Source organism: Poecilia latipinna, unplaced genomic scaffold (genome assembly GCF_001443285.1).
Source record: "Poecilia latipinna isolate Pla-1442-1.1 unplaced genomic scaffold, P_latipinna-1.0 Scaffold145, whole genome shotgun sequence".
Taxonomy (NCBI): domain Eukaryota; kingdom Metazoa; phylum Chordata; class Actinopteri; order Cyprinodontiformes; family Poeciliidae; genus Poecilia; species Poecilia latipinna.
The window spans coordinates 66,484-80,831 of NW_015112761.1; the positions used below are offsets into that span (position 1 = coordinate 66,484).

The following is a 14,348-nucleotide window of genomic DNA, read 5'->3' on the forward strand; positions in this document are numbered from 1 at the left end:
TGTGAAGGTATTTTAAGACGGCTTGGTGTTATTATGAAGAAGCAGGAATGTAGGTAGTGGACATTTGAGAAAAGGGATGTTTGTGTTTTTGAAGCACATTTTAAAGGGTCTGATGGATTTTTATGTTTTTTATTTTTGAAGACCAGTCTTAGCTCTTGTATTTATAATTCCTGTGTTGAAACGAAGATCAGATCTGAATGCTCTGATCAGCCAGTTACACCGCATTATATATACAGATACTTTGAAGGAATCATTATTTATGTTTTCTTTGTTTGGTATCAACATAACACTGTGATTCTCTGTATTTCATTCAAATTGCTTCACTTCTTTTTACTTGATCTGTGTGTCCATTAAATAAACAATGTTGTCTTACTATAAACAGACTTTTTAAATATTTTTTCACAATTTGAATATAGTTTTGTACGCAGGTGTGTTTGCATTAGTGGAAAGGTCTCAGAATTAAATGAAATTAGTGTCAAATGTTTAAGTTAGGTCTGAGCAGCAAAACATTTTGTGCTGCTATAATTTTAAAGATATTGATAAATGTTTCCAGAGGTCATCAAAGGTTAACAAGTCAAACAAATTTGGTGTCAGTTAACTGCTTCTACAATTTTAGCAGCACAAACATCAAATTTCATTTTTTTTAAATTATTGCAGTCCAAACAAATATTTTTGCAGCACAAATGTAGCACAGATGATTGACACAATATTTATTTCAATTTTGTGAATGTGGACTGGCTAGTTGACCTTTGACCTCTAGAAACATTTATTAATATCTTTAAAATGAAAAATATTTGACACCAACTGTACTCTGCTGTTTGTTGACTCATCAAAATGTTGCTGAAGATGGTATCTTTGTGAATATTACTCCCAGAATGCACTGCGTTAGGGAGGGGAGGAGCTTCAGGAAAGGAAACTCTGATGTTATAATTTATCAGCTACTGTCTCCATGGCAACTAGTGAAAAAAAGCATTTATGGAAAGCAGTGAAAATGTTTAACCAGATACCTGAGAATTTTAACGCAGAACTAAAGACCAATTTAATCAGGGATTAACCAACATTATTTACACTCTATTGATTAAAGTTTATTTAATTTATTTACAGTCACAGAAAACAACAACAGTGACATTTTAGATACATGAAAAATGTGAAGATAGTTTACATTCATGAAGGAAAACACTGAAACACAAAGGACAGAGTAGGGGCCCGAGTGAAACCCTTGAATGCTTTAGCATAGACATTATAGTGATACAACAAAACACGCCTCAAGTAAAGTTATAACATCATATTTTACAAGTTGGTTAAAAAAAGCTGCCCCCTGTGGCAGCTGGTAACAGTTTGTGTTGCTTGTAAGCGAGCTGTGAAATCATCGTTATCATGGGAAAATCAGCCTTCAGTAACGGACGGCCGGCTTGAAGCAATGAAGTGGCTCAATCTGCTCTCTTTCGATGAAGAGAGACGTTAAATGCCGTTCCCTCTCAGAAATCAGAGGGGAATGTTTGAGAGTTTTCCATCACTGTCCTTCGTCCACCGCCAGCTCCTGCAGCTGATCCTGGACGGCCTCCAGGTCCCCGGCCTCCCGTGTCTCCTCCGACTTCTCCTCTTCTCTCTCTGTTGGCTGGTTTGACTCTTCCTCCTCCGTCTTCGGCTCCTCGCGGCCGTTCTCCAGGTTCTCTGAGCTCTCAAAGCAACCCGAGTCCCGCGGCTCCTTCGAGTTTTCAGCTGACTTATCCTCCTCCTCTTCATCACCCTCTGGTTCAGACTCGTCTTCAGCTGGAAGATGGAAAATATATCAGGTTTAAGTACAGGATATGTCAAAGGAATCTTTAACTTGGCTTCAGATAGGATGACGCCGTATTAAAGCCAGTGCAGATAGAAAATAAAAAAAAGACGAGTACATTTTACCAAAAAACCCTGAGATTTTGAGATTAATCTTATAAATCGTCTAGAAAAAAAACAAGGAAATTTCTGAGTTAGAGAAGCTGAAAATTTACTAGAAAAAAAATCAGAAAAGTTTAGATTAACCTCAAATTTTTGAGAAAATCTAGGAAATTTCTGAGTTTGAACAGTCAGAAATTTTCTGGAAGAAACTGATAGTGTTGGATTAATCTGAGAAATTTTAGAGAAAAAACTAAGAAATTTCTGTGTTTGAAAAATCCAAAATTTGCTATAAAAACAGAAATTTTAGATTAATCTCAGAAATTTGTGAGAAAAAAATTTAGGAAATTCTGAGTTTAAAAGTTGAAAATTTTCTAAACAATTTCAGATTTTTTTCTAGCAAATTTCCAACTTCTCAAACCCAGCAGTTTTCTTGTTTGTTTTTTTAATATTTGAGAAATTTTTTATGAATATTTACTAATTTTTTCTAACTACTCTGGCCCCAAAATACTCATTGCAAGACAAAGACAATGCACTGCAAAACCACAAAATATTAAAAAGTATTTGTCTAGTTTCTAGTGCAAATATCTTAATGCAATTAAAATATGACAAAACTAACTCACAAACAACTTTTAGCACAACATAGGAGCTTGTTTTAGTGAATAATTCCTTAATATTGCCTAAAAAATTATTGTTCCATTGGCAGATTATTTCAACTGTAGCTATAATCTGTCAGTGGATTAAAAAATAGATTTATGATGTGGGTAAAATGTCCTGTTCCACTGACACATTATGTCACTTTTAGCTAAGATCTGCATGTCAGTTTGTTGTTATTGACCTTTTAGGGCTTTCAGAAGGTCAAACTGAACAAGGTTTCCCTTTATGCTGATGATATTTTGCTTTTTATTTCTAATCCCCAAATTTCTTGAATTTAATGGTATTTGGCTGACTTAATATAAATTTAAACCAGAATTACAATAAAATGCATTCTATACTTAAATTTACCACTGGACATGCTGGCCAAATTATAATCCAGCAAAAGTAAAGCTAACCAGTTTCTCAGTTTTTTTGGTGAAATATCACTGTATATAAATAAAAATGAATTAAATCTGACAGGAAAGCCAGTTGTCTTATTTTTCCTCCTAAATAAAAAGAAAAACTTTATTTTCAGTTCCTGGTCTGAGTAGCAGCCGTCGAGCAGTGTTAATCTGAAATCTGACGGGGTTTTGCCGTGTTTGGACGTACAGTCTCTGAGCAGGTCAGCTGCGTTGAGGATCTTGGAGCGGTGATCTGGGTTTGTGATGTTCAGCTCGTTCAGGTGAGACTCCTTCAGTCCGGTGAAGTCCTCCAGGCTCTGGAAGCCATGCATGGACAGCAAGGAACTCAGCTCCTGAAACACAGTGAAACTCTCATCAGACTGTGATTAATGTGTGGACAGGAACCAGAGCGGTACCGGCTCGGTCCACGTACCGTCAGGCCGATGCGGTCCAGGACTTCCTCCAAGGTTTTGGGCTTGGATTTGGACCGGTTGCCCTTGCTGTGGCAGCGTTTCCTCCTGGTTGGAGGCGTCTCATCAGGCAGAAGGTTGACATAGATGAACTTGAAGGATCCCACTTTGTTGTTGAGCTTTCCTGTCCAGGTTCCCACGGGGGGCTTGTCGATGATGTGGATAATGTCACCTTTCTGTAAAATAAGACGCAAAGCATCGAGATGAAGGTTTAATGAAACCTCGGAAACCGTCATTAAAGGGGGCCTATTTTGTTCTTCAATTTGGGTCTCAACTGCATCTAAAAACAGTTCAAGCGCTTAAAAAAAACACCCAGACACAAAAAAATTCATGTTTTTTGGTGCCTGGAAAATAAGTCATTTCAAAAACATAAGTCACATTTGATGGTATTGCACCATTACCTAGCAACCCCAGCAGAGTTCCCCCTGTTACCTAGCAACCCCAGCAGAGTTCCCCCTGTTACCTAGCAACCCCAGCAGATCTCCAGCATGTTTGGTCAGTAGGTTTTACCGCTGCATGCTCTGTACAATGGCTGCTGGAAAACACAAGTGTTTTGTTGTTGACCTACAGTCCAGATACCACTTGGTTGTGCAGGAGGCTCTACTTCTACTTATCAAAGATGTGCGGTCATATAATTGACATCTGTTTTCAGCCATTTCCACCAATGAGTGTAAACTAGAGGTGGGCGGCTCAAGCTAAAATATCTATAATATTTATAATATAATATCTAACGATGTCAGTGTAGCAAGACTGACGCTTAAATTTTAAGAGGGAATCTGAAACAGATTAATTTTTTTTTTTATTTGAATTTCTCAACTCTACCTAAAAAAACATGTTTTGATTTAATTTCAACCGATCATGTTTTGTATTTTATTTAGAAAAAAAACTACACATTTGTTTTTTTTTCTGTTGTTGCTAGAAAAGAAGCATCATCATTTCTGAGTTTAAAAGCAATTTTTCTTTTACTTTTGGAAATTTTTAAAAATGTTTTACTTCAAAATCTGAAATAGCAGAACTGAGAAAACTTAAAATCTCATTATCTAAGAATGATTTTGTGTGAAAAATGTAATGGACATATTTTGCATCACCTATAGACCTATCTTTTCTTCTTACTCCTTTTTTTATGTTTTCCTTAGATTGAGTCAGTGTGTTTAAACATTCAGACAGCGTTGGGCCCTGCAGATTATTCTCCCTTTGCAGAATAATAATCAGATGAGCCGTCTTGTTTCGTGGAGCTAACAAGCTCCCAGGAGGACAACAACAACCAGACAGCAGACTCAGCTAAAGGCCAGATCACAGACAGACTCACTTGGAGTTTCAGCGACTCCACATCGTAGGGGCTGGGAGTGAAGTCGGTGTGGACCACGGCGCGGCCGCAGAAAGGCCCGTTGTAGGCGCTGTCCTCCAGCCTCATGCTGTCCCGCTGGCAGTACCCGCTGTCCAGGCTCTGCCTGTCGCTGCCTGAAGACAACAGAAGGTTAGCGCTGGACAATAAATTAGTAACAATATGTATCGCTGTAGACACATCATCAGTATCAATAGATAATAGAATATTCAACATATAGAATATTCACTGAGCTCTAATTCTGGGATTCTGGGAAATGAAGGCAGAGGAAAAGCTTTGGCCGTTCAACCTCTCATGGCTAGCTAAGAAAGTTTGGTGGGATCATTTTATGAAGGATTCTTCATAAAATTAAGAAAATCCTCTTCATGAGACTTTCTAGGGAAAACAGAGTGTCTTCAGTCAGAGGCTTCTTCATATTTGCTGTAACACAGACTGCTACAGGAGATGTTTCCTACCAACAGCCATCACAATGTACACTAACTGAAGAATCTGAATTCATGTGAGTGACAACAACATTTAATTTCCCTTTGGGATCAGTAAAGTATTTTTGAATGTGAACCAACTAACTCTCTCACTCTTTGGTTGCCTAGCAACGACCTGCTTTGCAGCAAGAAGTTTCAAGTTCCCACCAACTGTGGTTGCCTAGCAACGACCAGTAAGGTTGTCTTATTTGGAGTTATAGTAACCCTTTGTCTTATGTTATGTTGACTTGTCAGGTTTTATGTGTTCATTTACACTGCAAAAACAAAACCTTACCAGGTAATTTTGATCTAGTTTATAGTGCAAATATCTTAGTAGACCTTAATTAAAACAAAATTAACTTACAAGTAACTTTTCAGCAAAATATAGGTGCTTGTTTTAAGATAGTAATTCATAAGTATTGATTTAAAAATAAGTCCTAGTTTCTCTTATGACAAAGCATTTTCTCATGTAAAATAACAGAACAAGCACTTTTTCATCAGTATTAATGAATTATAGACTTTAACAAAGCTCCTATATTTTGCTGAAACATTAATTTAGTTCTGTCTTATTTCAAGATATCTTCATTATAAACCAGATAAAAAGTCTTTTAGTTTTTGCAGTGGGGGAGAGTTCACTGGTCCCTCCTTCTCTCATTCTTTGGAATATTATTAAAATCTATTTTTTAACCATCTGTCAGCAGATGTCAAATATTTTATGAGGTTAAATTTTTCCCTTTAGGAAAAAATAATAATGCTAGTTCCAATTATTTCTGAGTGGTGAAAACTTGCACAAACATAAAAACCGTGACACAGTTACAGTGAATTAAATATTTTCTCTGGGCAATTAAACTTGACCATAAAAGGGCAGCGTGTTTGTTGGTTTTTCTGTGGAGGTTCTTGAAATTCGCAGGCTTACTGGCAGAAAGCTGGCGGCAGACTGGGCTGGGAGTCGTGTCCTCTGAACCCGTGGAGCAGACGGACGTCCTCTGTCCCGCACTCAGGTCTGGGAGAAAGTCAGAGGAGACAGGGGACAGCTCCTCGCCGCTCTCCGCCTGGAGAAAAAACATTAAAAAATCAACATAGCTCAGAGAACCATTCACTTTTAATTAACCCCAATGGCGAAACACTAAATATCAGTGAAATATATTAAACTAGTCCTGTTTTTCTTGCTTGAATAGCAGTCAATAATGAAAACAATGAGAAAAACATTCATTCTATTTAAATTATTTCTGCTAAATATAATTTGTGTTATCACAAATAATTTGAAATGTTGATCAAATTGAGCAATTCACTTAAATTTGCATATTGAAGAGAATTTATTTATTTAAAGATATATTTAAATGAAGAATATATAACCATTTCATACTTTAAAATATATTATTAAATGTTAGAAATATAAAGTCTAAATGTTCTGCACCTTTATGATAATGATTAATCATTTTTTTTATTTAAAATAAAAAAATTTAATAAAAAAATATTTGATCAAGTTGTTCTGTTAACAGTTTCTGTATTTTATTGACTTACTCTAAAATAATGCAGCGCATTTTCTGACCACAAGGGGGAGGCAAATAGCTCAGAATAACAAGCTGCAAGTCTTTTTAAACAGGGTTCATCTGGAGCATGAATTAATGCGCTGTGGGCTGGTTTTTAGGGCTGTAAGCATATTTCTATTACATTTGGTAAGGATTTAATTCATCAGGTTGTGCTTTGCTCACCCCCTCCTCAGCCAGGGCCTTCTGCACCATCTTGGATGTTTTCCGGGTCATCGTACGGGAGATGACGTTGCGCCATTTTTTCCCAAGTTTGCTGCCACTTTTCACTGCTTCTTCTTCGGTCACATTCTCTCCCACCTAACACAAGAAAAAAAAAATAAAAAACACCAGCTCTCTATCAACACCTGTCAGGTTACAAGAGATCACAGAAAGTGTAAAACAGCGACCTGTTCCTTTAAAGTCACAACGTCGAAGCCGGTTTATCTTGATCACTCAGACAAAAAAAGGTTAAATTCTCACGAACTAGAAACCCTGCAGGTTTGTGGTCTTGGTGTTTGAAAACCCACACACACACATGCGCACGCACACACATGCACGCACACACATCTGCAGCCTGGTGATTCAAGGAAACTGAGGTTCTCACTATTTCTACAAGGCGGTTACTCAATAGTTTTGATTACATACAACATGAATACATTGCAACAGGCGCACAGCCACACAACGTCTCTGGGTCAATTTGTCTTTCTGACCAACTAAAGTCGCCATCTTTAGCTATTTCAACCCTTCCTAAATTCATTTTCTACCTGGAAACAAACCATTTCACTCTCCAAAATGTTGTGCATCAGTTTATTTCCCAAAGTTACGTTCATTACACTGTAAAAACACAAAACCTGACCAAGTGTTTTTGCTCTACTTTCTAGTGAAAACATCTTAAGTAAGAAAAACTAACTTACAGGTAACTTTACAGCTTGTTTTAAGTTAATTCTTGAAAAAGTATTAGTTCCACTGGCAGATTATTTTTCCCATGTTATAAGTGAGATAATCTGCCAGTGGAACGAGAACTTTATCAAATATCGACACGTTAGTAATGAAAACTTATCTACTGTTTGCCATTGGTTTGGCTGTGGGTGCAACACATTTAGTTCTTCACGTCTGCAATTTTACCATTATTAATTCTGTTTGCATCTTGTTAGCATCTTGCTAGCATCTTGTTAGCATCTTTACTGACCCGTGTTTCAGACAGGAATGAGCAGAGAGACGAAGAGAGAAAATCATGCAGCAAAAGCCTGGAGGTTTTTATTAAACACCAAATGACATCATCAGGGAGTAACAGCATGTAGAGCCATGCACTGCAAAAACACGAAATCTCACTGGTTTTCAATGCAAATATCTTAATCCACTTGAAATAAGACAAAACTAACTTACAAGTAACTTTTCAGCAAGAAATAGGAGCTTGTTTTATGTCAATAATTTCTTAATATTGATGAAAAATAACTATTTCCAATGGCAGATTATTTCACTTATAACAATACATTTTCCATGTTAAAAGTGAAATAATCTGCCAGAGTGAGGAGTTATTTACTTAAAACAAGCTCCTATATCTTGTTGAAAAGTTACTTGTAAGTTAGTTTTGTCTTATTTCCAATGTAATAAGATGTTTGCATTAAAAACTAGACAAACTTGGTAAGATTTTGTCTTCTGCATTAATTCAATCTAGTAAATTATGCAACTGGAGGAGTATCACTTTAGTGCCACCAGACCCATCACTGTTTACCTATAAGCTGTCCAATCAGGACTCAAATAAAGTGTTTTATTTCTGAAGAAGTTTAATTCTCACTCAGATTTCATGGCTGAGTTAATTTGTCGGATTAAAACCTGATAACGGCGAGTCGTAAGCGCGTTATAATCTCCAGGGAAAGGCCCTGGTTAATGCTTTCTGCTCTGCTCAGCCTGTCTGACGCAGAGGCTCTCTGCTTGACTAGCTGTCACCAGAGGACATCCTGTCTGCTCGGTGCTGTCATCTGCACCGCACTGCTTCTCCTTCTTACTTCCTCTCCGCTTCGGTACTTCTGCACTCCTTCGTCCTACAACTCGCTCAACGCTGCCGAGAAGTGACTAACCCTTTCTGCTAGGAGATGCACAGAAAATGTAAAGCGGCTGATTTAAAAAAGAAAAAAAAGGGAAGCTTAATTCAGTCGCAACTGACAGTAGTGGGGTTTCTCTCTGGGATGGAAGAAAAATGAGGAACACTGTGAAAACACTACCTGTAGGAACAACCATGCAGGAACTTAAAACGACAAAGATTGAGGCGCCTACTTCTACTTTTCCAGCCTTTTGTTTCAAACTGGCTTTGGGCGAGAGACTCACATGCTCGTCTAAGGTGAACTCCTTATCTGGTGTGCAGGGGGAGGTGGGCTTGTGCTTCATGAAATCCTTGAAGCTGCTGGACCTCTGCAAGGTGAGCTGCAAAACACGAAAAGGCCATGAAGAAAAAGCACAAACCGCAGAGGCACAAACACACAAAAAAGCATCAGATAAGCGACTGTTGGTGCACAATGGCTGCTGCTTGGTGATTTTGTGCTGCAGCGCTGATGAGGCTTCTGCTCTTATCTTGTACGGGTCAAACAGTGAAAGTGCAGAACGATTTCTGGTTATGAAAACAATTTGTAACGCTTTATTTGAAGGAATGTGCATAAAACTCACATAACAGCTGCTATGAACACGAAGGAGTTTTAATAAATGTTTATGATTCTTGTCATGAAGTGTCGCTCGGTCAATAACAACATTTTTAATGTCAACAGAGTAGAATATACTTGATTGATCTCCAAGGGGAACTGCTTATTAGTTGACAAGTTATTTGAGAATACAAATATAACATTGAGTGATAAAATGAATAAAACATGAATGCCTAAGAGTGATATAAGTAATTCAAAATGTCATTTAAAAGTCCAATAAAAGTGTCAAATTTTCATTATATAGTGAATAATGACAGTTTTAAAGCAAAGATGCAGGAAAACTTGAACTGAATGCCCATTACAAGTCTAAACATTGCACTAAAAGTGTCATTATTTACTAAATAACACTTCATGACAACATTCACAAAGACTCCTTCATGTTTTTGACATTTACATCAGTCTTGTGCACAGCCCTTTAAATAAAGTGTTACCAAATTATTGTTTTATTTCTGCACAAACACACTGCAAAAACACCAAATCCTACCAAGTATTTTTGGTGCAAATATCTTAGTGCACTTGACATAAGACAAAACTAACTTGTAAGTAACTTTTCAGAAAGATGTAGGAGCTTGTTTTAAGTAAATAAAACCTAAATATTTATTAAAAAGTTGTAGTTCCACTGCAGATTATTTCACTTTTAATAAAACATTTGTATCTTAGCACTTTTTAATCAATACTATGGGATTATTTTTACTGAAAACAAGCTCTTATATCCTGCTGAAAAGTTACATGTAAGTAAATTTTATCTTATGTCAGTTTGAAAGAAACACCTGCTGTGTTTGTGTTTCTGCAGTGCAGCCAGAAATCTGTGTCCTGAGCTTTCTGCAGCTCTACCTGTGACTGTGTTTGTGTAAATATAGAGCAGAAAGGAAACGAGGGCGGCTGATTAACAGCTGTCTCTGAAATAAACCGCACCACTAATGTAGAGCGCTTAGCTGAAGTATTAATATCTTTGGAACTTCTTCACGTTTTGTTTAAAGGAGAAACTCAACTTTATTGGGATTTTTTTCTGATGGACTGACAGAAAGTTGTACATATTTCAACCACCAGCAGGGCCGGATTTACCAGGATATGGGCCCCTGGGCTGGAGCCAGTTTTGGTGCCCAAAAATGTCTCCACTAGGAAAAAATACTTTAACAAATGCAAGACACAGTACATTTTATAACATTTAATAAAATGAGTCCTAGACGTCAGCAGGTACGAAGTGATGCCTGGTAGTTTAATACCGATAAATCCATGATGTTCCCAAAGAAACATTTAAATATGTTTATTTTTACAAAACTTCCAAAATATTAACACAACTCATCTAATTTGGGGATATTAGTTTTAAATAACTACCAAGAACCTCTGTAAGTTTTTTTTTACCTGAGTCAATTTGTCAAAGCTTTTTTGACAAATTGGAAATTATGTTTGGTCGTCTTTTTCCAAGTCTTCCTACAGATTTGTAATTGGATTTAAGTTTGGACTTTGACTCGGACATTTTAACTTTCAGGTGAACCTTTGACCCAATTTCAAGTATTTTGCCATTTTTCAGGGTTGTCCTACATTTAGAGGTGGGCAGAGTACCCAAATATTGTAGTTTAATTTTTACTCAAATAGCCGTCCAAGAATTACTGAACTAAGAATAAAAAAGGATTTGGTAAAAAGTTACTCAAATAGAGCAAGTGATCAAATTCTCTTTTATTTAATATATAAACATTTAATCCATCAGATGGACTAAAATACCAAAGTGACAATAATTCATATAAGTAACAAAAAATAACAAAATCAGGCGAAATAAATTTTCTCTAATCAGTTTCTTTCAATAAAAACATATAAAACTTAAACAAAAACTGCAGGTCTGTGTTAAAACATGTTTGTTTCTCATTCAGTAGGTAGAGAAAACAGAAATTTTATTCAAGAACAGAAAAACTTCACAATAAAATTACTCAAGTAAAAGTGCAGTGTAGTAAAATACTCTTAAAAGTATTTTTTTCCCCCAAAAAAGTTATTCAAGTAAATGTAATTGAGTAGATGTAACTAGTTAAATGCGGCTCTGACTGTGCAAATATTACTAAAATATATTTCCAGTCAGCGGCTGCAAAGTGACAAAAGGGGAAAACCTGCAGCTGGTATTATTAGAAACCCTGATAGTTTTCAGTTGACCGCTGAAATGTAAGCAGTTACAACTCAGGTTAAATCAACCATTGGTTGGTTTTGCACATGAACCCCAAAAAGTTTCTTATCTGGCCAGGGAATCTACTTCCACATGTTTGCAGCGCCCCCTACATATCTGGTGGAAAACTGCAACAGAAGTTTTAATGGATTTCTGCCAATTTTGACTTCGACTTTCGTCCATTTATACTCGAGTTCTGGAGTGAAAGACGAAGAGTTGGACTCTTGTTGGCCGCTTCCCAGATTAATGTTAATGTCCATTTTCACTAAACTTTTCTAACAAGTATAAAAATTTATGACGAAAGTAAAAACAAGCGAACTCTGTTTACCAATTAGTAGATTTCTTAAAGCAACTTGTTGCACTAATTTTTTGTTTTCCAGCTATTAAAATGATGTGTATTCATTTTACACAAGTTTAAGCTCAATAAAAATCGTCTGACAAAAAGGAACCCCACAGCATGATGCTGCTAACACCATGCCTAGTGGTGTATGTTTTGTATTTCACCTTGCACACCATTCTGTTTGTGACCCAGACAGTTTAACTTCATGATCAACTTTATTTAGGTGAATCAGAGTCCTTATGATAAGAATATTGATTTATCATTGTCATGATAAACTTCAGTTATTGATAGTAAATGAAAACAAAACTGATAATATGATCAGAAATGTTATTTTTCTTCACTGTTTGTTGCACAAGAACTTAAATAAATGTCAGTAAATTTGAAAATATGATTAAATGAAGTAACTGTGTAGTTTAGTGATTTAAATATAATGTTTTTAATTGATCCTGAAGAAGCCTGTTTTAAATAAATATTGTGTTTGTGGCGCTATGAATGCTGGGCCACGCAGTGACAGTCACACAGTTACCTAAATAATCTTTATCTTTTTCACAAAATACTGCAGTAAAACTCTAACTGCATATCACCTGGAACTAATCAGAATAAATCATTAATAAATGATGTAATTTCATTTGTAAAACTTTGATAAGACAGGAATCTGTTTTCCACCTGTGCTCTACTTTGTGTTGGTCTATTGCACAAATCTCAGTAGATTTCATAGAAGTTTGTGGTTATACTGTGATAAAAAGGTTAAAGAGAACTTTTGCAAAGATCTATAAGTGATGAAAGTAGCAATACAACATCAGACTTCCAGATCGAATCTTTAAAATATGCTAATTAGGATGTCTGAAAATAGGAAACACCGGTTTTCATACTTCCTCATCATGTTTGACATTTGTGTACGTCCAAACCCTGAGAACTTCTTTCTTTGTTGTACAAACTACAATTTTCCTGCACACATTCTGAAATTAGGAACTGCTATTAACCAAATCGGTTGCGATTTTCACTCCTTTGCATGACTATCCACAAGCACAGTTTTCCCTCTATCTGTGGCGGAAACTCTTTGTCTAATTTTCCGTCGAACTGTGGCGCAGCGCAAAAAATCTTATCGCAGCTCATCCTTCTGTCTCTGCGTGCTGAAACCACAGGAAACGGGCAAAGCTTGAGCAACTGCTGCCAGCCAATCATTGCAGACATTTCAGCGGAGTCAAAAACCTGAAGAATTAAAACCGCAGGTGAAGTCAGACAAACTCGCCGACCTTTAACATCTCGAGTTTTTGCTGCAACGTGATCGAATAAACTGAATAGCTGCTGAAAATCGAAGCCACAGCGAGGAGGTCCTCCAACCTCGATGACTCCCTGAGCGAATACAAATGTTTTCTGAGAACAAAAGCGAGGAGATGTGTAATGACAAGATGTCAATCAGACCGCAGGAGCAGGGCTGAGGATGGAAAATAAGGGCACTGGTGTCGAGTGTGGGAGGCGTGCTGATTTGGTGACAGCTGGAGACGAAGCCGGCTGAAGCCACACGGTCTTTTCTGACTCAATCTGCATCTGCAATGAATCACCAGGCCAGAATGGAGGTACTCACAAAGCATAAGCTGCAGCAGGTAGTTAGGAAATACACAAAAGGACCTAAACTAGTTAAATATGTGAGAGGTTTTTAAAGTTCTGCGTTTGTGGGGGTTTCAGGTTGACCGCAGAGCTCTGCACTAAGTTGAGCTGACATCCTGTGTTTAAAAGACTTAGACAAAACCAGCAGAGTGTCAGGCGTTCACCGGAGTTTTACTACAAAACGGTAAAACGATGAAGCTCAGTTTTATACACACCAACCTGTTGGTTTCCCAAAGCAAAGTCAGAAGCAGAAACTCACCTTCTTCTTCTGCGTCTGCTCCTTCTCTGAGGCGTTCGATGGCCTTCGCCTCAGCATCTTCTTCCACTTTTCTCTCTGGACAAGAAAAGCTGCGAGAAGGCTGCAGAGTTTAATCACCTAACGTCTGTCACTGCACTGCCGCGATCCGGAGCGAGGTGAGGAGGAAGAGAAGAGGGCTGAGGTGCACTCTGCTGCAAAAGAGTGAAGTGAACAAGTCAGGAAGTCACATGGGTGCAATGAAACTAAAAAGGCAAACCCTGTTTCTGCTGCTCAGAACCTCAACAGAGCTACTGGGTTGGTTACACGCATTACTCATGATTGCGTGCCATTAGCTTCCTTGAAAAAAGTGAACTTATATACTCAACAGCTCTCAGGCACCATTATGGCAAGTTCTGGTCTGCAAAAACACAAAATCCTACCAAGAGTTTTTGTCTAGCTTCTAGTACAAATACCTTGGTACACTTGAAATAAGAGAAAACTAACACACATGTAACTTTTTAGCAAGTTATGTGAGCTTGTTTTAAGTAAGTAATTACTTAATATTGATGAAAAAGTTTTAGTTCC

The 14,348-nt window shown here is 37.2% G+C and overlaps 1 protein-coding gene across 1 annotated transcript; it reads right to left on the reverse strand.

Annotated features, from left to right (window-relative positions):
* Positions 1-1,157: 1,157 nt before the first annotated feature.
* On the reverse strand, positions 1,158-14,013 carry sash3 (SAM and SH3 domain containing 3). The gene is made up of 8 exons (XM_015029142.1): positions 13,785-14,013; positions 9,052-9,147; positions 6,907-7,041; positions 6,108-6,243; positions 4,695-4,846; positions 3,349-3,561; positions 3,124-3,268; positions 1,158-1,773 (listed from the first exon to the last, which is right to left on the reverse strand). The coding sequence occupies exons 1-8, from the start codon at positions 13,839-13,841 to the stop codon at positions 1,514-1,516; spliced, it is 1,194 nt and encodes a 397-aa protein (XP_014884628.1). The 5' UTR covers positions 13,842-14,013; the 3' UTR covers positions 1,158-1,513.
* Positions 14,014-14,348: the final 335 nt, after the last annotated feature.

Bases quoted from the DNA above. Each gene is read 5' to 3' on its own strand.
- sash3 (XM_015029142.1), bottom strand. From the start codon at position 13,841: ATGCTGAGGCGAAGGCCATCGAACGCCTCAGAGAAGGAGCAGACGCAG. The intron at 6,244-6,906 runs GTGAGCAAAGCA...TTTTTTCTCCAG, and splicing joins AGGCCCTGGCTGAGGAGGGG to GCGGAGAGCGGCGAGGAGCT. The intron at 3,269-3,348 runs GTACGTGGACCG...ACTGTGTTTCAG, and splicing joins TGGACCGCATCGGCCTGACG to GAGCTGAGTTCCTTGCTGTC.